This window comes from Zea mays, chromosome 2 (assembly GCF_902167145.1).
Source record: "Zea mays cultivar B73 chromosome 2, Zm-B73-REFERENCE-NAM-5.0, whole genome shotgun sequence".
Lineage (NCBI taxonomy): Eukaryota > Viridiplantae > Streptophyta > Magnoliopsida > Poales > Poaceae > Zea > Zea mays.
Genome location: NC_050097.1, coordinates 20407867 through 20435808, shown reverse-complemented (window position 1 = coordinate 20435808; position 27942 = coordinate 20407867). Strand labels below are relative to the sequence as shown.

The window sequence follows — 27942 nt, the reverse complement described above, 5'->3', positions numbered from 1 at the left end:
TCGACCGTTTCGATGTTACCATTTCTGCCTGATGGCTATGGCAGCATATAGTCCTACGCTTTTTGTGAATGTTGGACTAAATTAATCCAGAAAAAAATGGTGAACAATCATATTTTCCAGAATTTCTAAAGTAGTAACGAGAGACGGACTAGTCCGCTCTTGAGACATATGGCAAATTGCATATAGAACAGTGATGTTGTAGGTTCATAATACGAAGTGAAAAAACTTCAACCTATTTTCAACACTGATTGGCCAACAGTCAATAGATTCATTTCAGATATACAAAGTGCTTCAAGGATTGTGCTGCACCGCACTGTACTGAAGACCACAAAAAAAATGGGCTGCAAAATTGTGTACAATTACTATCCACTCATTCTACAAAACCATCTGAGATTTTTTACAAAGCTACTCTACCAAAATCCGTTGGTTTCCTTCCCATCTAAATGACCTAGCCTTTGCACCCATTGTGACCCTCAATTTTGTACAAACAGTGTATCTCATGCCTTAATTTTCATTACTTTACTACTGTCTATGATAACTAGTAGATAGCAAATCTGGAAGCAAGTAATGGACAGCTGAACATTGAATCTTTGCCACGGGTCATTACTGAAGTAGGCCATCACCTTCCCAACCAAGCCGCAGCATCTGATCCACCACCTTCAAGCTCAACTACAATATTACCACTCTATTAGGAAGAAGGCTCAGAGTGATCTCCTATACAATTGGCAATACTAATAATTATATTAAAATGTTTTTACAGCACTTCTTTAATATTACACGTGGAAAGTGAATATATTGATTTCATCAAGCATAATTTGTTGTTATATAGGAATCGAGGATGCTTACAGCGGGATCAGTAAAGACTATAAGCTGTTTATCAGCAGTAGAAACTAAAAGATTTGTGTTCTCTTTGTTTAGAGCAATTGCTGTGATGTCCTGGCCCTTTGCCAGCTTCAGAGTATGAAAAACCTGTCACAAAAACTTTTCTGGTGAGGGTAGCACAAAGGAGAACGAAGGTGAATCAAAGTTTTTAATGTTAACCTTCAGTGTATGCAGGTCAACAAAGCAGATTGAAGGCGCGTGAACAGATTGTTCAGAATTTTTTGATACATCATCAGTGCCATTGGGTCCAAGCTCATGATCCCCAGTTTCAGTACTGTTATCACACTTGTAGTTGTTGAACAAAGATGTTCCAAATAAAGCAAAATGGCCATCTGTAGAAATCTCGATGCAACTAACTTGTCCAGAGAAAGGCAACAGAACTGAGTTAGCAATAGGGAGTCCATTGACAGTGAAGGTAGATAATGTTTTCTTTGTTCCATTCCAAACCAAAATGATTCCTTGAGAAGATAAGCATATTGCATGTGCCTCATCGACATCAAGCCTCCTTATCAGCCTGCCTGTGCGTAAGGAATGCAGAAGAATGCCTGTTGCATTTGATGAGGAAGCAACAAGTCCTAAGTCTGGACTAACCGAGCAGCAGGTTACTTCCCCAAGATGTCCTCTCATTACATGCATTGGACCTTCAACGCGACGTCTCTTTGTTTCTGAGAGGCTGCTCATGGTGCTAGTGCTGCCAGAGAGAGGACTGCGTGGTGTCGTTGGTGTAGTCGGTGGAGGTTCTTGAGCATTTTTCTTATGTGAGGAGCCTGTCTGATGAATCCTCCAGAGTATAACTGTGGTATCTCTAGACCCTGTCACAAGGTAGTTGCTATCAGGTGACAGCGCAAGGCATGTCACTGGAGCAATATGCCCAGAAGCAGTTTCAATTGTCTTCGCTCCATCTAGGGATATCAACTTCAATGAACCATCAACGTGGCCACCTATTATTGAGCAAAATGACTTGTTTATAAGAAAAAAAATATGGAAACATGACCAACTAATGAAATAAGCTTGTAATTACTATAGTACACTCCGTCAGGAAAATAAGCAAATTCAGAACTAGTTATATATCTCAAGCATAATGAGGCCGTCGACTGCCTGCCGCCCCTAAAAGACTTCAAAAGAAAACCTAACTTTTAACATATGTAGAGGAGAGTTGTTGAGTACATTGGCAAATTGAAATTCAATATGCAATCTAATAAGATACAGGAAACCATATTAGCATTTAGCAAAGTGACTCTTGTTCACCCTGGATTGTTTCTTCTGTAGACTTAGTTTGAATTTGGTATTGTAGCAGAACAAAGCATCATTTTCTATGAATTTTAGTGGGGACAGTACATAAAAAAACTTGACATGCGGGGACATTGTATTAATAAAAAGAAATCATCACATGTCAAGACAACCTTTGAACCTCTGTCTCATCCATACATAGCGGCACCGTAGCCCATGTGATAATGACCATGGGTCGGACCATAGGCCCTTGCTTTGTTATGAAATGAGACTTTTTAAACCTCAACCTAAAATTCGCGGGAAGTCGAACCTAGAACCTAGAAGTGTTATTCAGATCACCTAACCAATTCAGTTAGAAGTCCTTTCGCCAGTATGTCACAAAAAAATGTGTTAAAATACCCGTTTAGGGTTTGGGCTTTACCCCGTGTAATTACCCTCTCACCCCTGTGTAATGGGTCAGACCCAGCTAACTTAGTCTATTAATACAACACCCAACACTGTGTTAGGGTTAAGGGTTTCCACATGGTATAGAGCAAGGTTTTTTTCTCTCTCCCTTCCCTCCCCACCCTCAGCCCCAGCCGCCGTCGGCGCTCCAGGACAGGGCTTCCCCCTCCCCGCCACCGCCCCAGCCGCAGCGCTAGCAGCCTCCTCTGCTCGTCGTTGGCCTTCCTTCTCTCTTCCTCGACCCCCATGGATCCACGCAGCACTTCCACCGCCGCCGGCCTGACCACAGGCGCGGCCACCCCAACTTTTTTGGATTTTAGCCTTTTTTAGTTTTTTTTTTGCACAACTATGCCCTTTATAGTTTCATTTCAAAAAATGGACCCCAACCTCGGCGCCATCATCATTGGCGCCGAGGTAACACACATCGACGCCAGTACCATTGGCGCCAACTTTTCCTACGTGGCAGCCGATGTGGCAAGTCCCAGGGGGTCGGCGCCATAGATCTTGGCGCCGACCCCCCTTGACGGTGGGGTCCGGTGCTATCCAGGGGGTCGGCGCCAAGATCTATGGCGCCGACCCCCTGAGACTTGCCATATCGGCTGCCATGTAGGAAAAGTTGGCGCCAATTATGTTGGCGCCACTATGTGTTACCTCGGCGCCAATGATGACGGCGCCGAGGTAAGGGTCCATTTTTTGAAATGAAACTACAAAGGGTATAATTGTGCAAAAGAAACCCCAAAAGGGCTAAAATGCAAAAAAGTTGGTCGCGGCCACCTCTGCCGCCGACGCCCAGGGCGCAGCCACCACTGCCGTCAATGACCTAGGTGCGGGCACGCCTCCAGCATCCGCCCAGGTCGTAGGCCCGCTGCCTGCAGCGGCCACGGGCGCCCTGCGCACCCCACGCCGGCCTCGTCTCCGCCACCGCCGCTTGGACAGCCATTGATGGCCCCACGTTCATCTCCGGCCTTAGGCCCTTTCCTGGCTCCCCCCATAGCTCACCCCAGGCGCCCTCACTGCAGAGCCCTGCTTGCGTCGCCCCCCGCCAGGTTTCACCAACACCACGTACGCCGACATCATTGTGTCATCAATGGCTCCTCCCGCATCATCGGCGCTAGTCACCGTCATTGCCACCATCCAGGCCGTTGTGGCTACCTCACAGCAGCGCGAGCGCGCTGCATCCCTCGCCCTGGAGCAAGAGCGTGCCATGGGCGCCGCCCTGACTGCCCAGATGGCCACCGCGCAGCGCCTCATCCTCGGCTATCCTCCCGTCACCCATGAGGCTCTTCCGAGTCGTGATAATACCGCTTTTTACCGTTTTTATATAATATGAGATACACCTAGCATATAATTTATTCAAGTTATAGTTTTTTGTTGTGTTCGAGTGAATGAATAAGAGAAAAACAAAAGTTATAAATACTCTAAATAATACGAATGATGAAAAAAGTTGTTTGTGTATTTTTATATCTTAAAAATTAGGCAATACGTCACTTTATTATGTATTTGTGGAAACTACAACATATTTATCTTTCCGACTAGAGTTTACTGTTTTCGATCATTTTCGAATAACCGACAATTCCGATCCCGTATTTCGACCATTGGTTTTCGTTTTCGTCCCGGTCAAAAAATATGAAAACAAAAACAATTTAGCTGTTTTTCCGATTGTTTTCGACCATTTTCATCCCTACCGACCCCCACTAGTGTCGCGCTATGGAGTACGCGGCCCTGCTAGCCAATCACACCTAGGACCTGGTGTCGTGTCCACCAGGCACCAACGTGGTCACCGGCAAGTGGCTCTTTCGCCACAAGCTAACCTCAGACGGGTCCCTCGACCGCTACAAGGCCCGTTGGGTCCTTCGGGGCTTCACCCAGCGCCCCGAAGTGGACTACGGTGAGACCTTTAGCCCCGTCGTCAAGTTCGCCACCGTCAGAGCCATCCTCTCTCTCGCCCTCTCCTGTGACTTGGCGATCCATCAGCTTGACGTTAAGAATGCCTTCCTCCACAGCATTCTGACGAAGACTGTCTACTGCAGCCAGCCCACCGGCTTCGTCGACGTCGCTCGTCCGGATCTGGTCTGTCGGTTAAACCGCTCCATGTACGGCCTCATGCAGGTGCCACGGGCCTGGTACAGTCGCTTCGCCTCCTACTTGACCTCCATCGGCTTCGTCGAGGCCAAGTCGGGCACGTCCCTCTTCATCTACCAGCGCAACGACGACACCATCTACCTCCTGCTCTACGTCGACAACATTGTGCTCATGGCAGCCATCGCCAACCTTCTACAGCGCACGATCGTCGCCCTTCAGCGGGAATTCGCGATGAAGGTCCTAGGGGCCCTCCACCACTTCCTCGGCATCACCGCCGAGCGCCGGCCCCAGAGTCTCTTCCTCCACCAGCGCTAGTACGCCATTGACATCTTGAAGCGGGCTGGCATGTCCGACTGCAAGCCCTGCTCCACGCCTGTCGACACTCAGGCGAAGCTCTCTGAGGACGACGAGCCCCCGACCGCCGATTTGACGTCCTACCGAAGCCTGAGCCTGACCGGCGCGCTCCAGTACCTCACCTTCTCCAGGCCCGACATTGCGTACACCGTCCAGCAGGTGTGCCTACATATGCACACCCCACCGGAGCCCCATTTCACCGCGCTCACGCGAATCCTGCACTACCTACGCGGCTCCCTCGACTACGGCCTCCTACTTCGACCATCCCCGACATCAGAGCTCGTGGTCTACACCGACGCTGACTGGGTTGGCTGGCCCGACACGCGCTGATCCACTTACAGTTATGTGGTGTTCCTGGTCGCCAACCTCGTCTGCTGGGTCGCCAAGCAGCAACCCGTCGTCTCCCGCTCCAGCGCAAAGGCCGAGTACCGCGTTGTGGCCAACGGCGTGGCAGAGGCCTCCTGGATGCGCCAGCTACTCCATGAGCTCAACAGCCCCCTTCAGCGTGTTACCCTTGTCTACTGCGACAATGTCAGCGCGGTCTACCTCTCCACCAATCTCGTGCAGCATCAGCGTACGAAGCACGTGAAGATCGACTTGCACTTCGTTCGCGAGCGTGTCGCTGCCGGTGACGTTCAATTTCTCAGCGTCCCCACCACGCTGCAGTTCGCCGACATCTTCACCAAGGGGTTACCGTCGAGTTTATTTTTAGGCTTTCGATCCAGTCTCAACTTTTGTAAATGATAGAGTTGAGACTGCGGGGATGTTAGAATACCCGTTTAGGGATTGGGGTTTACCCCGTGTAATTACCCTCTCACACCTGTGTAATGGGCCAGACCCAGCTAACTCAATATATTAATACAACACCCAACCATGTGTTAGGGTTAGGGTTTCCCACAAAATGGTATGAGAAAAACGGATAAGGAGCAAAGTAGATCACACATGTTACTAAATATACATAAAAGAAATAAGAAATCTATAAAGATAAGTAGAGAAAAGAAGCAATCACCAGTAATTATCTCTTTGTCACATGTCACAGCAACAACTGCTGAACTGCGGATTGCAGAAGCAGCAAATGCTATAGCCCTTGGGAACCCATAATCTTCCGCAGAACCAGCAGATCCTTTGAAAATGCGCATGAGTGCGCCACTGGTTGAATTTGTGGAATTTCTACCATGATGGAAAAGGAAAGGTGTTCCCTGACCATCTGGAGTATTAGCCTGCCATTGGTGAAGTGCCACATGTGCTGCTGGGGCATTTACATCAACAACTACAATAGAGTCGTTTGATACAAGCATAGCACTGGCAGGAACATTGCAACGATCTGAATGTGGAAGCACATATGATTTAAGTTCACTTGGATTTCGGAATATTGTCTGCACAGTAAATTTAAGGATCAAGATGTGCCAAATAATAGTGAGCCACATAGCCTATTATTATTATACCATGAATGTGAAGTATGACAGTACAAGAATGCTTAGTAAGTGCTATACTATATTTAGATGGTAAGTACTACTATAATATATTTAGTAGTACTTACGCAGCACAAGAACTGCCAGAAATGGGTATTACAAGAATGACAAAAAATAGAGACAATGAACTTACATTTCACTACCCAAGTTCGAATCCTGGCCAATTCAAATTCGGGTGCCTATGTTTTATTTACAATGGAACATAGTTCCTTGTAAGTTCGCCGGTTTTTTTTTTAAAAAAAAGAAAAACAAAATGCAACGAAGACCAGATTCAGGCCTGGTTTACCACCACATACACACAAAGAATTTCAGGTTTCCATCCTTGCTTTGCTTCAATGGATTACCTCAAGCGATTGTGTTAATTGTCAGTGTGATAGGGCCTCTAGCCGTCTAGCGTAGTGGTTAAGGCTTCTGAGTAACACCTCTATGTCCCGGATTCGATTCCCCTTGGGGCGAATTTTCCGGCTTGTTTAAAAAAATCCCCTCGCTGTAGCTCATCCGCTCTCGGGTTACGATGTCCTGTGTGCCACCCTCCGGTCAAGCCGTTGCAGAGTGGATGGTTGACGTTGACCTGTTAGTGATGGGGGGCCAAGGTTCAGGGTTTTCTCGGCCGGGACCAATGTTTTGGTCTCTTCTTAGTATTATACTGGGAGGGCGGTCATTCCCTCCCCGGCCGAGTTTTGTTATTTCTCAGTTCTCGACACATACTAGTCCAACTATCAATTAAGTCATAGAGGACAAAATTCACAAGAGAAAACCAGCTTCGCTGGTAAAATTGTGTATCAACACTTCTAATGGAGTCACTTTGATGGTCTGCTGGTAGGTTCCCAGCAATGCGATTCTCATACCGTACCTGTAGTAAATTCGGCTGCCATAGGCTAAATCCTGATTCTAATCAGGAACAAGAAAGTGGGGTAATGATCAACTGGTTCCAGAATAGTTTAGCAAATACAATGGAAGAAATATCTTTAAATTTGTTGCAACTACTGCTCAAATCAATCGTTGGAATTTCTCTGTTTTAATACGAGTTGTTTGATTGCCATTGACACACCAATCCACCAGTAATCGGCCTTAACCCTAACATAACTTATAACAGGCTAAACAACAAAACCACTTCAACTCAGTAACATGCTAATATAAAATTACCTGTAGTTGTAAGACCTCCGCCAGTGGCTTCCTCTTCATGTGAGGTACAGTCAGCAGTTGAGATGGTGTTTGTCCAAAGTAAGCTATTTGATCTTGTGTAGCTCGCCGATCCACCTAAAGTAGTTCCAGAAAAACATGAAAAGGTACACAAAAAGGCTACTAGGAAACCTGTAGATGAACTTATGCACCCTGCTACTTACTGGGTTTGTAATTTTGTCAATGTCAACAGTCCCCTCATATGTTATGTAGAAGAATACATTGTTTGCCATTATCGCTTCTTTGCCCCTCTGTTTATATCTGCAAACCGGAGTCAACAACAATGAAAAGGTGATGTAGAACATGGTGATGAGAAAACATCAGAACTGGCTGCTCAGGGTAACTAACAAAAGAAATGCCTGGCGTCTTATTCAAGGTCCATGGATGCTACAGACAAGAAATTCATTGACGAATAGCTAAAAGCAAGAATAATCCATCCAGAACGTCTCATCTAAATTAGGAGATGAGAAATACAAGGGCAGGTCTGGTGCATTGGTGAGAGCTGTTTCACTGAGTCACCAAGGTCGTGGGTTCGAAGCAGCATCTCCACATTTGCAGGGAGAAGTTCTGCCTCGGTTTATCCTTTCCCCAGACCTCACTCATGTGGGTGTAACTAACCTTGATTAGGCGAGATGATTACCCACGTGGGTACTGTAGCATATATATAGGCAGACAATAATATATGGGCCTTAACACCCCCTGTCAAACTCAAGGCGGAAGTGGAGGATTTGAAGCATTGAGTTTGATTAGATGAAACTGATGTTGTGCCCTAGTTTGTGCTTTTGTGAAGAAATCCACAAGCTGTAATTCCGAGGGCACATATTGAAGAGCAATGGTCTTCTGATGACAATAAGATCTAGTAAATGAGACATCAACACCAATGTGTTTTGTGAGTTCACGCTTCACTGGATCATGACAAATTTGTATAGCTCCAGTGTTGTCACAGTGAAGAAGTGTAGGCGAGTCACAAGAAACGCCTAGATCAGCCAAGAGCCAACGAATCCAGATAATCTCAGCAGTAGTAGTAGCCAGGGCTCGAAGTTCTGCTTCAGTACTAGATCTAGATACTGCGGCTTGCTTCTTGGATTTCCAAGCAACAGGGGATGATCCAAGAAGAATACAGTAACCAGTGGTGGAACGACGATCTGTAGGATCACTGGCCCAGGTAGCATCAGAGTAAGCATGAAGCTGAAGTGGGGAGTTTGAGTCATAAAATAAACATTGTGTTTTTGTCCCCCTTAAATATCTAAGCACACGAAGTAAGTGCCCATAATGAACTGATGTAGGAGCAGAGACAAACTGACTCAAGATGTGAACCGCATGAGCAATATCTGACCTAGTGACAGTAAGATAAACTAAGCTGCCAACAAGATGTCTATATCGAGATGGATCCTCCAACGGTGTCCCATCAGTCGGACGAAGAGATAAGTGAAGATCCATAGGCGTGGCAACAGTGCGAGTATCACTAAGACCAGAACGATCAAGAAGGTCTTGTATGTACTTGACCTAAGAAAGATAAGTACCATTTTGAGTCTGCAAAACCTCAATACCCAAGAAATAACCGAGGGCCCCCAAGTCAGACATTTGAAATTCCTTACTCAGATACGCCTTCACATGAGCAATATGGTCTGGATCATCTCCTGTAATCAACATGTCATCAACATATAGTAATAGCAACGTGCGTCCTCGTGAAGAAACATGAATGAACAATGCAGGATCATGATCACTAGAATATAAACCACAAGCCTTGATGACAGAAACAAATCTCTCAAACCAATCACGAGGAGCTTGTTTGAGACCATACAAGGCTCGACGGAGACGACATACATGCCCTGATGGAACCTCTATCCCAGGAGGTGGATGCATATAGACTACCTCATGTAGATCACCATGAAGAAAAGCATTTTTGACATCCATCTGAGAGATAGTCCAAAAAGATGAGGCTGCAACAGCAAGTAAAGCTCGGACAGTAGTCAGATGGGCCACAGGTGCAAAAGTCTCATCATAGTCAATACTCTGAGTCTGTTGAAAACCTCTAGCCACAAGACGAGCTTTATATCGCTCAATAGACCCATCAGATTTGGTTTTAACCTTGAAGACCCATTTGCACGTGATAGGTACAACACCAGCAGGTAACAGAACAACATCCCATGTACATGTGCGATGAAGAGCATTTAATTCATCAGTCATAGCAAGCTGCCACTCAGGTATACCAGAAGCCTCTTTATAAGATGATGGTTCAGCAATGACTGCACCAGCACGGGGAAACCCATAACGTTCTGGAGCTGCAATATTGCCACGGTCACGAAGATGATACCCCTGATTAAAAACAACATGAGAGTCATCATTGTTAGTACAAGTATCAGTAACAGGGTCATCATCAGGACTGGCCATGGGAGTAGAGCGAGGACGACAAATGTAAGTCTGAGTGACAGGTGGTTTGGAAGCGTAAGACTAAGATGGTGTGGAAGTGGAAGGTGGTGTGATGGAAATAAGAACATCTGGGGTAGAAACAGTAGGTGGTGATACTGATGAAGTTTCAGAAATGGGAGGAAGGCTCATGAAGGAGGTAGACTCTGTGGAATAAAAAGAAGAATGAGTGGAAGAGTTGTAAAAGAAGGGTCGGTTTTCATTAAAGCTCACATCTCGAGAAATACGCATGCGACGAGAAGATGCATCATAACACCGATAGCCTTTATGTTCAGGGCTGTATCCAAGAAAAACACACTCAACAGATTGAGCAGTCAATTTAGTACGTTCACGAGGTGATAATAGGACATAACACGTACATCCAAAAACTCGAAGGTGGTCATATCATGGAGGAGTTCCGAAAAGAACTTCACCAGGTGTTTTGCCAGAGAGTTTGGATGACGGTTGTCTATTGATTAGGTAAACCGCAGTAGAAACTGCTTCACCCCAAAAGTGTGAAGGGACAAAAGAAGATATCAACAAAGTGCGAGCAGTTTCTATAATGTGACGGTGTTTGCATTCAGCCACACCGTTCTGTGCATGAGCACCAGGGCAAGAAAGCTGAGCAAGAGTACCCTCTGAAGTCAAAAACTGGCGAAAATTATCAGATAAATATTCACCACCGGAATCAGAACGAAAGGTTTTAATATGAGTGGAAAATTGAGTGTGAATCATGCGAGCAAAGGTTTTATAAATAGAAATCAGCTCAGAGCGGCGTTTCATGAAATAAATCCAAGTGTAGCGAGAATGATCATCAATGAAAATGACATAGTATTTATATCCACCTTTTGACACAAAAGGTGCAGGACCCCAAATATCAGAGTGAACCAAATCAAAGGGTTCAACAGAATGAGAATCACTAGTAAAATATGGAAGTTGTATTTGTTTTCCAAGATGACAACCCTTACAATGAAAATCAGACTCAACCGAAGTATGACCTAAGCAACCTGACTTTATTAGAGTAGACAATCTAGATCCACACAAATGACCTAGACGATGATGCCACTGGGCAAAAGACGTAACAAAAGCAACGGTAGCTGGAAGCACATGCGCTGGAGATGTAGCCAAGGAAGGAAGCCGCAAAGAGTCCAAGATGTAGAGGCGAGGAGCGGCTTTACGGCGACGGCCAGTCCCAATCACTTCCCCTGTGCGAAGGTCATGTACAAAACAAGATGAGTCATCAAACCCGACAAAGCAATTATGATCCGTAATTTGACCTACTGAAAGAAGGTCCATAGATAGCTCAGGAACAAAGAAAATATTAGGTAATGTAAAGTGTGGATCAGAAAGAGAGCCCTTATGAGTAATGTGGCATACAGTACCATCAGCTGTCTGCACTGAAGCACCATCTGTGACCGGTGTAGTAGAAGCCAACTTTGATTGATCAGATGTGACATGAAAGGAGGCTCCTGAATCAAGTACCCAGGCCGACTCTGAAGTACAAGCGGACGAAGTGGCAGCAACAGCAACTGAGCCTCTAGTAGATGGTCCTGGACCACGACCACGAGCAGCACGTCGTGCACGGAAATCAGTCAACTTCTCAGGAAACTTGACAAAACAAAGCTCAGATCGATGATTGGTCTTGCCACAATGATCACAAGGCTTAAAAATATTCTTAGGTTTCTGGGCAGCAGCCAACACACTGTGAGGATTACCACCAGTAGAGGACGGAGAATTAAGACGAGTCTCTTCAGCAAGTAAATCAGACAACGCCTTAGCCATAGTGAGAGTGTCAGAGCCCTGAAGTAAACGAGCACGAAGGGAATCAAACTCAGCCCGAACACCCATAACAAATCTGTAAGTGAAGAACTTCTCAATAAACTTATGAGCCGGACATGGATCAGTAGTACAAGCAGGCACCATTGATGTCAAAGCACTCATCAGGCGATCAAAGGCTGAGTAGTACTCATCAATACTCATATCATTTTGCTCAATAACATGTGTCTGCTGCATGAGGGTGTGTAATAGAGCACCACTGTCCTGAACAAAACGCTCCTTCAAATGAGACCAGATGGCTTTAGCAGTTTTGAATTTAGATAAACTCATAATCATAGACGGTTTGACGCTGTTCACCATAGCAGCCATCACTTTACCATCATTAAGTTGCCATGTTTTGATATCAGCAGCATTGTGACGATCATCAGCAAGAACGGGTGCTGCATCAGTCAAATGAAAGAGTAATCCATGTCCCCGAAGTGCAGTCTCAACACAGAAAGCCCACTCCGGATAATTTTGACCATCAAGAGTGATATTGACCACAATAGCATTTGTCGCCATATTGAATTGAATCAAAATCAAGGAGAATAGGAAACCTGAGACCAAAGACCTGGGAGCAGCGACGTCGCAGATCCGCGGTCGGTGCAGATTTCCAGTGGGAGCAGCGGATCTGCAGCCCTGCGTGCAACGACAGCAGACAGGGATCCGCGGAACTTGTCACAGGCAGTAGAACGGCGCAGGCAGAGATAGAAATCCGCCCCTGGCGCACTGCCCCTGGCAGTGGAAGGCGCCCTGCCCCTTGGAATAGCGCGGACGACGGACACCCCTGGCGGGTGATCCAGGCGGCGGACAGCCCTGGCGGCAGATCCTGACGGCGGACAGCCAGGCGGTGGATCCAGGCGGCGGACAGCCCTGGCGGCAGATCCAGATGGCGAACAGTCCTGGCGGCGGATCCAGGCGGCGGACGGCGCTGAGATGAGGGAGATCCGCCCTGGCGGCAGATCAATGAAGAGGGAAGGCCGCGCGCCCCTGGCGGCGAACAGGAAGCTGGTCGGATCTCCTGGCGGTGGATCGAGGAAGAGGACGACGATGGCGGACAGGAGGTTGGCCGCGATTGGCAGCACAGCGACGGCGCGACGGCGCCCAAAAAAAATGGATCAGGGCCGGATTTAGACTAAACCCTAACCCTAACCTCCTCTGATACCATGTAACTAACCTTGATTAGGCGAGATGATTACCCACGTGGGTACTGTAGCATATATATAGGCAGACAATAATATATGGGCCTTAATGGGCCTTAACAGTGGGAGCCTCGGACACTAGGTCTGCCCTTAGGAGTTGAGAAATAAGAAAGCAGCCAATCCTATTGATGGCTAAAAAGATGCCCATTAAAAAGAATAAGAAAATAAATGTAGAAATGATTGTACATATATATAAACCCTAAGATATTATTGTACATGCAACCAGAGTGTCCATTGAAGATATAACAAAGCATCAATGGTATTAGCATGATGCAAACCTACATCAAATTATTGTTAGGATGTTTGTGCAAAAACACAAGAAAGTGAGTCAAGCTAGGATAATATAGAGGTTACCCAAAAATTAGATCAATCCACTCATGCAAATGAGCAGAGACGTGCTCACTCTCAAGAGCCTTCCGATGTTTATGGACAAAATCCACATGATTTTCAGCCCAGGGAGGCAATTCTACGGAATCTGCAATGGTACCGGAATTGCATTACTGTTTTTATCTACTCAGCTGCATAGTGGACATAAGTTGAAATGCAATTACCTAGCTTCCCTCCAAGTTGAGTTGTCCCAAAGTCAATGCCATTTATGTTGGTAAATACCTCAGGGAGGTAAAACATCTCGGGTACCTAGATGAATTACCATCAAATAATCAGATTGCTGCAACCTAGACTTGGTTTCGCCATGAACCAGTAAAGATCGATGGGAACTACTGCAAATACTTGTTGGTAGACTTACTAGCTCTTTTACATCACTCATGTCTTCAAGAACACTATCCCATGTACCAGAAAGATCAGAAAACATGCGATCAGCGTGGTCAAATTTGCCGTCTTGCAGTTGTATAGACAGTGTTGTAAAAGGCTCCACTCTGAAAAGGTAATACAAGACCTGAAAGGGATAGTAGTAATTAGTACACAAATCAAACATTGTGATAACCAAGTATGCACTGGACAATGACCAAATATCAAAATTGCAGGCCACATAATCGAGCAAGGAATTCACATTGCAAATCCAGAATTCTAAGTAAACATCGGATTCATATCTACTATGAAGATATACCGTGCCAGCACTGGAGTAATGTGAACCATAATGAAACTTTGGTATGATTGGATCCTCGAATGTAGAGTACCGTTCTTGGAACTTCTTTAGACGTTCAGGGTTTAGTGCTCCAATTGGCTGCATCAAATAAAACAAGCTGTGTTAGTGATCAGCAAAAGACAGGAGCAACAAATAGGTGAATGCAACCTTTGAAAGATCTCGATACGACAAAGGGTCATCCAGATTCAACACTCGGGATTTGTAATCTGCTACTACCCAGGGAAAAACAGGGTACTGCACAAGCAGAAACAATATCAGGACTACAGGTCGCTAGATTCGGCCAGAAATATTAAGTATACAGGATACTGACCTGAGTAATGTCATTGTAACTGCGCCCAGCCAGTGTGTTAAGTTCCATTAAGTACTCAAAATTGTTGATCTGAACAAATTAGACATGGTTAGGTATTAAAACTACCAACATATAGCACAGGACAATGTATGTGTACCTCCCAATTAGCCCAGCGCTCCATCAACTGAGTTCTTTTAAGAATCTGCTCAGCTCTCTGAAATAATGAGACATGACTACCTATTATTGCATATTGACAATACTAGATGTTGCCTATGTAAGTAGAGGGACTCTAACTCTCATCAGAGGATGACACTATGAGTTGGGGCAATTTTCTGTTTATTTCTTCAAACACTACACAATGCCATACCCTTAGAGGGGTTGGGGACACATATTTATAGCCCTAGGGGCTGCACTACACTACACTACACACTACACACCGCAACACACAGATGCTGTCCTCTAGATACTAAAGTGCTAAAGTGTGCAGTCAAAAACTGCAACTGCCAGCTACTGCTAAAGTGCAGTCAAGAACTGCAACTGCCAGCTACTGCTACTGTCCTGCTGCTGCAGCAGTCAAAAGTGCTGCTGTGCTGTAGCAGTGCTACTGTCCTGCTGCTGCAGCAGTCAAAAGTGCTGCTGTGCTGTAGCAGTCAAAAGGTGACTGTCTCCAACTGCACTCAACTGCACTGCTGCTGTGCTGCAGCAGTCAAAAGATGCTGTTGTGCTGCAGTCCTGTACTGCTGTGCTGCTGTCCTGTTCACCACAAACCAGAGACCACATGACTTATTCTATCATTCTCCCCCTAAGTCTTGTGCGTCGTCTTGTGGGAAAGTTGAGCCATCCCGGACCTGGAACAAAGCTCAAGGAACTTGATCCTCCCAAGGGGCTTGGTGAGCAGGTCTGCAAGCTGATCCTTGGTGTTGATGTAGCGCGCATGAATGCTCCCTTCTGCCAAACAGTCACGGATGAAGTGGTATCTCATCCGGATGTGCTTGCTCCGTTCATGGAACACGGGGTTCTTGGCCAATGCCAGAGCGGACTGGCTGTCCACCCTGAGTTCCACCGCTCCAGTGTCTCTCCCGAGGAGATCACCGAGCAGTCGAGCCAGCCAGAGCGCCTGAGTCGAAGCAGTGGACGCCGCTATGTACTCGGCCTCGCAGCTGGACATGGCCACCACCTGCTGCTTGATCGACTGCCAACTAATGAGGCACTTGCCGAGGAAGAAGAGGATCCCGCTTGTGCTCTTGCTAGTGTCGATGTCGCCGGCGTGGTCGCTGTCGCTGTACCCGACAAGGTGTGCCCCCCCAGGGCACCTCGGGTAGTAGAGACCGTGGTCGAGAGTCCCCGCAACATAGCGGATGATCCTCTTCACAGCCTGGTCATGTTCCGTCGTCGGTCGCTGCAAGAACCGACTAACGTAGCCGACGGAGTATGCCAAGTCAGGCCGTGTGTGGACGAGGTAGCGAAGGCTCCCCACAAGACGCCGATACTGAGTAGCATCCACCTCCTCCGTCGTGCTGTCGCGACTCAGCTTCAGCCTCTCCTCCATCGGAGTGAGAGCTGGGTTGCAGTCGGTGAGCCCAGCCAGCTCAACAATGCGCCTGGCATAGGCGGTCTGGCGAAGTGTGATCCCGGAGTCTCCCTGGTGCACCTCAATCCCCAGGTAGAAGGAGAGATGCCCTAGGTCACTCATTTGGAAGGTGGCCTTCATCTCTTCCTTGAACGCTGCCACCTCTGCATCCTTGGCGCCGGTGATCACCAAGTCGTCGACGTAGACACCCACCAGCAGGGCATTTTCTCCATTGCCCCGCCGATAGATGGCCGCCTCGTGCGGGCTTGGCATGAAGCCCATCCTCTTGAGCGTGGAATCCAGCTTGGCATTCCACGCCCTTGGTGCCTGTCGCAAGCCGTAGAGAGCCTTGCGCAGGCGCAACACCTTGCCCTCCTTGCCAGGGATCGCAAAACCTGGCGGCTGGTGTACGTAGACCTCCTCCTTTAAGTCGCCGTTAAGAAACGCCGACTTGACATCCATGTGATGAACATGCCAGCCCTCCAGGGCTGCCAGCGCGAGGAGGAGTCGCACGGATTCCATCCGTGCTACAGGGGCGAAGGCATCGTCGAAGTCGATCCCCTCCTGCTGCAAGAAACCGCGTGCCACCAAGCGAGCCTTATGCTTGACGATGGCGCCGGCTTCATCCCTCTTCAGTTTGAACACCCACTTAAGGGTGATCGCGCGATGACCATGAGGGAGATCAGCGAGCTCCCAAGTGCGGTTCGTCTCAACCGCGTCCATCTCCGACTGCATCGCGGCACGCCAAGCCGCATGTTTCTCGGCCTCCGCGAAAGACCGAGGCTCACCATCGTCGCATGCAAGATGCAACTCTCCTGCCAGAATGCGAGATGCAGGGCCTGGCACCGACGGGTCGATGAGAAGGCCCTCCACCCTTCGATACCGCAACGGCTCGTCGTCGTAGCACGCGTCGACGCGCTCCTCGTCGCGGGACAGAGGGGTCACGAGCTCCACTGGGTCGTGCTCGACACGAGCTGGTGTCGGAGAGGACGTTCCCGGAGAGGGTACCGTCGGTGCTGGAGTACGTGGTGGCGAAGAGCTCGCTGTAGCCGGAGTCGTGGCTGGAGTGCGTGGTGGTGAAGAGCTCGTTGTAGCAGGAGCTGGAGAATGTGGCGCTGGAGTCGGTGGAGACTTGGGGGCTGGGGTAGACCTGCTCGGAGAAGAGTTGCCTACTCCCCCAGCTCCCTCAAAGTGGACGTACTCGATGGTGAAGTCGTACGTCGGAGTCGTGCCGTCGTCCACCGCCTTGTCCCACGCCCATCCTCGCCCTTCATCGAACACTACGTCGCGCGCCGTGCGCACACGCTGTGTTCTTGGGTCAAGGATGCGGTAGGCCTTCGAGCCCTCCGCATAGCCAATGAACACCCCCGGGGTGCTCCTATCGTCGAGCTTGCTGATGTGGCCAAGCTCCTTGGTGAACACGAGGCAGCCGAAGACCCGTAGGTGAGAGACCGCCGGCTTGCGCCCATGCCAAGCCTCGTACGGTGTCATCCCGTTGAGAGCCTTGGTGGGCGAGCGGTTGAGGATGTAAACCGCTGTCACCACAGCCTCTCCCCAGAAGACAGCTGGCATTCCTCTCTGCTTGAGGAGAGCCCGAGCCATCCCCACAACCGTCTGGTTGCGTCGCTCGACGACGCCGTTCTGCTGCGGGCTGTACGGCGCGGAGTAGTGGCGCTGAACGCCCTCATCCGCGCAGTACGACGCGAACTCAGCCGCCGTGAATTCGCCGCCGTTGTCGGTGCGCAGCACGCGCAGCTTGCGGCCGCACTCCGCCTCCGCAGCGACCTGCACACGCCTGATGGCGTTCGCAGCCTCTCCCTTGCTGCCAAGGATCATCACCCACATGTAGCGGGAGAGATCGTCGACGAGCAGCAAGAAGTAGCGTCGTCCTCCTGGTGTGGCTGGTGTCACCGGGCCACACAAGTCCCCATGCACGAGCTCGAGCCTCTCCTTGGCTCGGAAGCTCGACTGTTGGGGAAAGGGGAGCCGTCTCTGCTTTGTCAACACGCAGACATCGCAGAATTGCTCCACATGGTCAAGGCACGGCAGGCCTCGTACCATCTCCTTGGCACTGAGCCGCTTCAGGGCCTCGAAGTTAAGGTGCCCGAAGCGCTCGTGCCACTGCCATGCCCCGTCGTCTCGACGAGCAGCAAGGCAGCAAGGTTGTGCCACCTTCACATTGAGGATGTAAAGCCGATTTGCACTCCTGCGTACCTTGGCAAGAAGGCGACGAGAGGGATCCCAGATCCTCATGACTCCGTGCTCAACCTCCACGCGCGAACCGTTCTCATCCAGCTGTCCCAAGCTGATGATAGAGTTCCTCAACGCGGGGATGTAGTAGACTCCGGTGAGCAGCCTGTGCTCACCAGACGCGGCGGTGAAGACGACTGAGCCGGCGCCCTTGATCTCTACGCCGGAGGCGTCCCCAAACTTGACGGAGCCTCGGACGCTAGAGTCAAGCTCGGTGAAGAACTCCCGTCGGCCGGTCATGTGATGAGTGGCGCCGGTGTCGAGGCACCATCCTTCGATCATGTCCTTGTTGGAGCCGTCGCCGAGGAAAGCGCGTGCTTTCGACTCATCAAGGTGGAGGAGTGCCGCTGCGGCCGGTGCCGCTGGAGATGGCTCGATGCTTGCATGTGCCAGGAGCAGGGCCTCCTCCTCCGCCTCCGCTTGTGCGACGTTGGCCTGGCCACGTCGTGGCTGCCGACAATCCCTGGCCCAGTGGCCAAGCTTGCCGCAGTTGTGGCAGCCGTCGTCTCGTGCCGGCTTCTTGTTGCCGACGGCGCCGCCTTGGGCACCTCCACGTGCACCACCCTCAGCATGTCCTCGCGCCCCGGCCTGGGCGCCTCCACGCGGCTTGCGCGGCTTGCCGCGTTTGCGGCCTCGTGTCGAGGAGGACTCCCCCTTCTTCTTGTCACCCTGGCAGGCCTCCCACTGCTCCCGAGTGAGATGTAGCTTCCCGCCGATAGTGATAGGCCCAGAGAGAGCCTGTGGTTCGTCGCCATCCACCACCTTGAGGCGACCAATCGCCTCTTCGATCGTCATCGTGGAGAGGTCTAGCAGAGACTCGATCGAGCGAGCAATCTGCCTGTACTTCTCGGGGATGCAACGGAAGAGCTTCTCAACAGCTCTCTCCTCATCATAGGTGTCGTCGCCGAACTGCACCATCTTCTGCAACAGAGTGTTGAGGCGGAGAGCAAAGTCATCAACATCCTCACCTGGCTTGAAGGCCAGGTTCTCCCACTCCTTGCGAAGTGCTTGCAGTGTGGTCTTGCGGGCACGATCGCTGCCGATGCGGGTCGCAGCGATGGCGTCCCAGGCCTCCTTGGCAGTCCGCTTCTGGGAAAGCGAAAACTGCATCTCGGGCGGGACTGCAGCAATGAGAGCATCCAGCGCCCGCCGATCCTCGTGGTAGTCGACGTCGTCGTAACGAACTGCTTCCCACATGTGGCGAACCTGGAGCCGTACCCTCATCACCGCGGCCCACTCGACGTAGTTGGTCTTGGTGAGGGTAGGCCACCCACCGCCGGGACCGATGTCCCTGACAATGGCCTGGGCCATGCGGCGACCATGGTACCGATCCGGGGAGGGAGAACCGCGCCGCCTGTAGAGGCCGCGATCTCCGTCGACTCGGTCGCCGCCGCCGGGAGCACCGCCGGCGCGTCTACGCCCGTCTGGGCTACCGCCGCGTGCGCCCCCGCCTGGAGCGCCGTCAGCGTGTCGACGCCTATCCGGGCTGCCGCCACGCGCGCCCCCATGGGGATGCGCGGCTGCCCACTGTGTCGCCTGCTCTCGCGCTGCTTCCCTCGCCAGCCTGAGCTCTTCGTCGGTGTTGTCGTCGACAGAAGCAGAGCTGCCTGCTCTACTGCCGCGCAGAACCTCGAGCTCTGTTGCCGCCGCACGTGCAGCATCCGCCGCCTCCGCTGCTTCTACTTCCGCTCTCGCCGCTGCCAGTTCCGCCGCCGCCAACCGTGCTGCCCTCGCCGCTGTCGCTGCAGCCGCTGCTGCTGCTCGCTCGCGTTCTTGTGCCGCGGCGACCTCGGCCTCCTGCTGGCGCCGCGCACTCGAAGTGACCGAGCGTAGGGACATGGTGGGCTAGTGAGGGGTCGCTGCGAGTGGAAGAGGCTGTCTCAGACGAAAGGCTGCTCGTCTGAGCAGGAGAGGAAGGAACAGTTGGAGCTCTTGCTGCCGACTGAGTGTGGGGAGAGGCGCGGGAAGGAGATGAGCAAGAGATGTTTAGGCTACAGGATAACCTGGCTCTGATACCAATTGTAAGTAGAGGGACTCTAACTCTCATCAGAGGATGACACTATGAGTTGGGGCAATTTTCTGTTTATTTCTTCAAACACTACACAATGCCATACCCTTAGAGGGGTTGGGGACACATATTTATAGCCCTAGGGGCTGCACTACACTACACTACACACTACACACCGCAACACACAGATGCTGTCCTCTAGATACTAAAGTGCTAAAGTGTGCAGTCAAAAACTGCAACTGCCAGCTACTGCTAAAGTGCAGTCAAGAACTGCAACTGCCAGCTACTGCTACTGTCCTGCTGCTGCAGCAGTCAAAAGTGCTGCTGTGCTGTAGCAGTGCTACTGTCCTGCTGCTGCAGCAATCAAAAGTGCTGCTGTGCTGTAGCAGTCAAAAGGTGACTGTCTCCAACTGCACTCAACTGCACTGCTGTTGTGCTGCAGCAGTCAAAAGATGCTGTTGTGCTGCAGTCCTGTACTGCTGTGCTGCTGTCCTGTTCACCACAAACCAGAGACCACATGACTTATTCTATCAGCCTACCCCAACTTGCTTGGGACTAAAAGGCTTTGTTGTTGTTGATAATGCTAGATATTGGGTTAAAATGCTCCGAACACAAACCTGGGTAGCTAAAAAGATGTCATTCAAGTTAGGAGGTTTGGTATGAACAATGGCCCGATAAGCGTTTTTACGGGCATCAATATCCTACAGCAAGTAGACATGAATTTAAGATAGTTATTCAGATGCAGGCATGCAGCAGGTGACCCATTTAAATTATGCGAGTTTTGTTCAACGTACCGCAAAGTCAAAAAAGAAATTCGACCTATCTACCATGAATAATTCCAAAGCACTTCGGCGTAGCAAGTATCTGCAACAAGTAATTTTGACCCACAAAATGAGTGAACGGCACACAGAAAATAAACTATACTGTAAAATGATAAGTCACATATAGTGCGATTTAATCATCCCAAAAGAAAAAAGGAAAAAATCAAACTGGATGATAGACCAGAAGCAATTTATAATAAAACAATAGCACCTGATCAGAAAGTAAGGTTTACCGTCTGCTATATATCTGATAAAGTGATGAGACCAACCAGCTTCGATCTTTATCTTGTTGATCACATTGGCCACTAGTAGATGCAGCATCATCAATGTTACTGTCATTTGAACGCTCATCAATTATGAAGTTAATCCTCTTTGAAGTTACCTGGGAACAAAATAAAGGGAGCAAATGACATGCATTAGAAACTAAAGTAGAAGTTGAATAAAAGCAGATTAATCGATCATTGGTAAGAATATAAAACCAAACATTCCAACAACAAAATTTGATATAACGATGACAAGTAGTTAAGCGAATCACAAATCAAACAATATAATTTTTTTGCATTGTTGGATTGAAAACTCTAAAGAGATGGGATGTAGTCTTAGTATTACATATATGTTACCCCTAATGGGCTGGGCTCTAGGTCCATAATCCACGCACACATACAAGAGTCTAACACCCCCACAGTTGAAACTCTAGCCACGACAAATGTTGAAACTGGACCGAAAGTCCGAGAACAAGGAGGGAAGACCTTAGTAAAGATGTCGGTAAACTGTAAGCTCATCAGAACGTGATGAACACGAACGTCCTCGACAGCCACACACTCACGAATGAAATGAAGATCGATCTCAACATGCTTTGTACGTTGGTGCCAGATGGGGTTGACGAAGAGGTAGACAGTGCTGACATTGTCGTAGTAGACAAGTGTATGGTGGCAATCGAGTGTAGTGGCAAAGGCAAGAGCGATGGCAGAGGTGCCAGTGGCACCGAGCGGGTGGACCGAGAGGATACCCCGAGCCAAGCATCGTCAAGTGAGCCGGTGGGGGCTGCGCAGGTGTGGTGAAGATCCACCTAGGGACAGGACAAGCCACATGGAGATCCACCCAATCCACGAGTTGGAGAGAGGGTCAGGAAGCATCCCCCTGTCCACCCCCACGACCACCCTTCTGTCGACGATGCCCACCATCACTGGACATTGTACCCCCCTTAGGCTAGACAGGGAAGGAGGACGCGGGGGAGGGGGCACCAAAGGGACAGACGGACACAACGATGAGCACCCGAGGCAGGAGTGGAGGAAGTCATGCGCGAGGTCGGGCTCCCTGTGCTGTAGAGTGGTGGTTGAGCGAGGAGGCACCCCCTTGGTGAGCTCCTCAAGGATAAGGTCATTGCAGACCTTGTGGAAGGAAGGGAAAGAGATCGAGCGAAGTCCGAAAGTGATCGTAGCGCTCGTTGAGACCCCGAAGAAGGTTGAGGACGAACGTGTGATCGAAGACAGGCTCCCCAAGGTCACAAAGGGAGGCTGCCATGCCCTTCATCTAGCGGCAATACTCGGTGACAGAGAGCGCCCCCAAGACAAAGGTCCGAAAGGTGTCGTCGAGGTGGAGAGCATGAGCCTCGCGGTTGTTGAGGAACTACTCCTCGATGGCAACCCAGGCCTAGCGACCAATACAACGATGCTTGCGAACGACATCCTACAGCTCAACAGCGATCATCCCGAGGAACCAAGAGAGGACCACACTATCCATCTACCACTAAGAGGGGATAGTAAGAGACGTCGTGTCGGTGAGGACATGGTCGTCAAGGGTGTAGCGCTACAGTGTGAGGAGGACGAGGTCGCGCCAGCTGGCATAAGTGGAAAAAGCCAGGCCGAGGAGGATGGGGACCAGAGTGGATGTTCTCCAAGTACTTCGAGGGGGATCAAGGCAAGGAGAGCCAGTGAGATGGCGCTCAACCTTGGCAACCTATCGGGCGAGAGCATCCACCGCAGTGTGTTCATGCTCGCAGCCAAGGACTAAGACTTGTTCCCTCTAGCGGTCAGCGGCCATAGCGGCCTTAGCAGTCGTGAGTGCCACGACCAGGGTGGAGTGCACCAACGGAGCCAAGGCCCGACCTGCCTAGACACGTGCCCAAGCTTGGCTCCGTCGCTGTCGCCACTTCCCCGCAGGCAGCATGGAGCTGCATGCACTCCTCGCTGACGACCACCACATGCACACTACGACCGTCCCGACCATCGCGTGCCTGGAGAGACAACACGCCCCGCAATTGTGACACCAGTCGACCCTCGTTGTTGTGTTAGCCTGGCCAAAGACGAAGATGGCAGCGAACAAGTGTCGTCGGGAAGTAGAGCTACATGTCGAGGACGACGACGGTGAGCCTGTGGTGCCACCGCAGAGATAGTCGCGCGGCGACATCGGTGATGGAAAGCGTCGAGCGCACACTCAAGGGACACCACCTCCGGCGCGTGTGCAATGTCGTGTGGCACACCATCGACTTACTCAACTTGTGAAAAAGGATGTTCCTTTCCTTTGGAGGTTTCGTTTCGTTCGCCGTCAAACCTTGTGCCTAGGTCGGCTGGTGCAGGTGCAGGGGCAGGCTAGTTGGCGACAGGAAGCGCAGGGACAGGCAGCGACAACTATCCAAGCCCTGGCTGCGGCGGCTCCATGGTGGATATGGGGGCAACGACGGGGGAGAAAGAAGTGCCAGCCTCCACAGAGGCCCAGCGACGAGAGAGAGAAGGGAGATGAGGATAGCCAATAGAAGGGGGAGCGCCGACCATGGGGCTTGACCAGTGTCGGCAGCGCCCAAACCTCTGGCGGATAGGGGAGGGAACAGGAAGAAGACAAGCTTAGTCTTGATACCATGTTGGAAAGAAAACTCTAAAGAGATGGGTTGCTGTCATAGTACATATATTTACCCCTAATGGACTGGGCTCTAGGCCCATAATCCACACGCATATACAAGAGTCTAACATGCACAATCCAAAAACCAGAATATAATATATATCAACATAAGTAGCATAAATAATTTCACAAAAGACGCATGTAACATCAGCCATATGTCAGACAATGTACATGAGTCTTTTGTGTTTTCAGCTCAAACATGTCAGTCAAACAATCCACTAAACCAAAATTTGAGAGTTCAGCTAAAAAACACAACTCCAACAGGCCCCTATTAAAGCCATCAGATTAAGAAGGCCCTCAAATCTCACTCTTCAGTCCTCATTCTTGTGAGCGTCGACCACGACCCGTCGACCCCTATCAGGCGGTTAGCCATTTTCTCACTCCCACATCTACTCTTTCCTTCCCTCCATACCCCATTCCTACGCCAAGGGTAGCCCTTTTTGCAGCCTTGTTCCTTCGGTCTGGTCCTTCTCTTCCTCATCGTGCCCTTGCGGCGGGGCGGCGGGCACCCCTCTCCCACACTATCGCCCTATGTTGTGAGTGCCCCTCTCCCACATTGCCGCCCTATGCCGTTGCGAGAAGCGACAATGTTCGAGCAGGAGATAGATCCGTCTGGGGTGCGTCAGGTGATACTAGGAGAGGCTCGTCAATCCGACGGCCTGAGTGCTTGTTATCACAAGCATGATGCCGACGAGATCCTAGGTTCGAGATTCTTCCTGTGTGTGGCTCTACTTTCGAGATCCTAGCATGGCCTTCTCCTTTCCTGGCGACCCCTAACCCCTTCTCCCGATGAGACTCGTCGCATGCAATTCTTCCCAACGCCTAGTGATATCCAACGACCACAAGCCCCTCCCATGCATAGTTCATACTTCATTGGTCAATTTGATTGGAGCAAGGATAGTGACGAGTGGGTCCCATGTTGCATTCTATGTTGGAATGAATTTAAGGGCTCCTACTGGGCTAGAAACAAAAAACTTGAGCTCTCAAAAATAGGAGCCCTCAAATCAAGGGCCTTGATTTTAGGGTTCCTGCTGGAGTTGCTATTAGTACAAGTATCAGCGAATAACCACCAAAAATTTTACCTACTTTGTATCACACTGTTAGTAACCTTTGTAATACAATTAACTTACTCTAGTAGCCAAAATAAAATCTCGCGAAGAATTGTTGAGATATTTGTAGGGATGGATCCTAAACATCCGAATTATATGACAAATATAATATTTTAACATAGATATGCATATAATTTGATGTTAAGCTTTAGTCATATTGTTAAGAATGTTATTTTTTCGCGAACACACAGGACAACTGTGTGTTAATATATTAAGAAAGGAATAAGGTCTTAGAACAGACCAGATACAAATGACTCCTTAGGTCGAAAACACAAGAACAAAAAAACACTCATCTAAAACACAAGGCAAAGACCACCCCTAATCTACCTAACAGGGAAGAAGCCTTAAGGCCAGATGCCCCTAAGACCTCTAGCCCCAACCAGCCCCACAGAATTGCATCCTCCTGGATTTGCTGAAGGACATTTCCAATGCTCGGGGATGCTCCATCGAAGACACATGTGTTTTGATGCTTCCAAAGCCGCCAAGCCACAAGAATTAACATCGTGTTAAAACCTTTTTCTGAGAGACAAGAATAAAATTTTGTATAGATTTTTTGTGCATTATTTTCCCTACAACGAAAAAGGTGAAAAAAACATCCGAATTTGAATTCGTATCCGTATCCGAATTTTATATAAATTATTTAAAAATATATAGAATGAATTTGGGGTTTAATTTTTACGAATCTTGGTAAACTCAATGCTAAAAACAAGAATATAAATTTGTATAGCAAATTCTATATTATATTTATTCGCAATCGAAGAAAGAAGACAAAAAAATTAAAATCCGAATAAGTATCTGGATCCATCCCTAGATATTTGTAACTAATAATGTGCCACGACTTTTTCATAGAATTGTGTAGAATTTCTCTAAAACAACTACAAAAGTTCACTGTACTGTTTTCTCATAATATGTATGAGAGCTTGCATATCTTAGCATATTACATAATACTGGACAACACACACAAAATGTTGAAATGCAATATTGTGCATGAATTGTTGTACCAATTCACACTTAGGTTATGGTTTATGTTAGATACTACAGCTTTTCCTGATAATATCTGCAATATGCACTGATATATTGAAGGTGAAATGTGCAATTAGCTAATTGGCATAAACTAGTAACCTTTAAAGAATGGAAAGAGATCATTTTAAATTATGCATTATTATGAGAAGATGCTAATGGCAAACATGCCTAGAAATCACTTACTTGGAATGTTCCTCGAACCACCTTCAATGGTCGCACCATTAATGATGGCAGTTCAACAATAATTCTCTCATCAGCTTCGCTAGGCACATAACTAGGTGCAAGAACTGTAGACCTAACCAAATTTCGATCAGCACAAATGTCAGAAGTTCTTGAACCTATCGATCCTTTTACCGATTGTTGATCAGCTGCTGAAGAATGTTGAAGCTGATCGTCATCAACACTGCTGCGAGTAGTGTCAGTTTCTAACTGCTCATTTTCCACATTTCTGTCATTCATCGACATGGCATCAGCCATAATTACAGAAGCAGATGATGGAAGAGTGCTTGTTAATGAAGAATTAGCATCCTCAGAGTTATGTTCATTTGACTGTGCAGAAGTATTAAGAAGCTTCCGGTCCTCATAATCAGCAGCTGCACCTAAATGATCACATCCCTTGTAATTTCTTTTCACAAATCTTCTCATCCTTGAAGAGCTTTCAGTAAAATCTAATTTCCAGAAAACCTGCAACACATAGTAAAATTTATTATTACATATACAAAGTTGAAACTTCACATGGGTTCTCCTATGTTGAGCATGTTAAGAGCAACTCGCCAAGTTCAGATTGTAATGGTCAACAGTGTGCTGTTTCCATGATAAAACGGAGCAGGGAAACAGATTGTACGTACACGATCAGGAGTGCACAGATGTTCAAAAGGTCCATATAGTCTACCCATCTCTGTTAGGCAATGAAGAAGATGCCGCCATGCTCGAAGCCCAGTTGAGGCGCGATGCCGAATTAACACATCAACTAGTGTTTGCCTCTCCATCTGTATTTTCCTAATCTTATGAGGCATAAAAATATATAAATAACAAAAATTAAGTGTTCCAAGTGGATTTACCTCAGCTCGTTGTAAGTTTCGTGCTAAGGCCAAACAAGAAACAAGTACTGCGACATATTTGTATGAAAGGGCTGAAAAATCCCTTCCCACAACTGATTTGGAATCATCTGATTGCAGACACTCCACCCAAGCAGCACTCATAGCTTCTGACGTATTCCACCTCTTTGCTCGTTCGATGTCACCCGAACTCCTCCTTTGTCCTGATGTTGCCATTGCTACAGCACTAAGGCCCCTTCTTGAACCAATCTTAGCAGTTCGTTCAAGGTCACGAGCGGCTGCCAATGCGGCAGCTTTTGCTGCTGCCTTGTCCTTCAGGGTGGACCCAGGCTTGTTAGATGCTGTTTCCATAGGCATCTGGAAACTCGAGAAAGTCTGTAGTTTTGCTGCTGCCTTGCGCTCAGGCAATGCTTTGTCACGCCTATTCAAGGTATTCCTAGGAGGTGTTCTTGTTTCTGTTCCTGAGGCACCAGCAGCCATCATGGCCAATGCCATTGCAACTGGTGGCGATGCAAAAGCAGCAGCCCAACCAGGCGATATCATCAAAAGAGAAGCCTGAGCTCAAAAGAAATGAGACAAAAAAATTCCAATCAATAAAGTATTCTCTGGAGAAGAAGCCATGATAACATATGATATAAGTTATTAATCTTTAAACAAAATACAGCCAGCAACCTTTTTTCTAAAACTTTCTCATAAGGACTATCATGCTAAATGGCACAATGTTTGTCTTGAATATCTG

At 48.7% G+C, this 27942-nt stretch overlaps 1 protein-coding gene across 4 annotated transcripts in view; it reads right to left on the bottom strand.

The window, feature by feature from the left end:
• Positions 1-203: 203 nt before the first annotated feature.
• LOC103646096 (BEACH domain-containing protein C2) overlaps positions 204-27942 on the bottom strand; it is a 39682-nt gene continuing 11943 nt past the window's right edge. For 2 of the 4 annotated variants that reach the window (XM_020548189.3, XM_020548190.3), the window contains exons 13-31: positions 27207-27758; positions 26994-27134; positions 26329-26829; positions 21349-21497; positions 21089-21158; positions 20912-20995; positions 14624-14680; positions 14488-14556; positions 14325-14411; positions 14139-14255; positions 13818-13967; positions 13624-13708; positions 13427-13547; positions 7811-7907; positions 7611-7724; positions 6002-6368; positions 1042-1823; positions 847-969; positions 204-669 (exon numbers count right to left, since the gene is read on the bottom strand). In XM_020548189.3, coding sequence (XP_020403778.1) covers positions 604-669; positions 847-969; positions 1042-1823; positions 6002-6368; positions 7611-7724; positions 7811-7907; positions 13427-13547; positions 13624-13708; positions 13818-13967; positions 14139-14255; positions 14325-14411; positions 14488-14556; positions 14624-14680; positions 20912-20995; positions 21089-21158; positions 21349-21497; positions 26329-26829; positions 26994-27134; positions 27207-27758 — 3732 coding nt within the window. In that variant the 3' untranslated portion in view covers positions 204-603. The remainder of the gene's footprint in view (positions 670-846; positions 970-1041; positions 1824-6001; positions 6369-7610; positions 7725-7810; positions 7908-13426; positions 13548-13623; positions 13709-13817; positions 13968-14138; positions 14256-14324; positions 14412-14487; positions 14557-14623; positions 14681-20911; positions 20996-21088; positions 21159-21348; positions 21498-26328; positions 26830-26993; positions 27135-27206; positions 27759-27942) is intronic. The other 2 variants (XM_020548191.2, XM_020548192.2) reach the window with 1 other exon arrangement.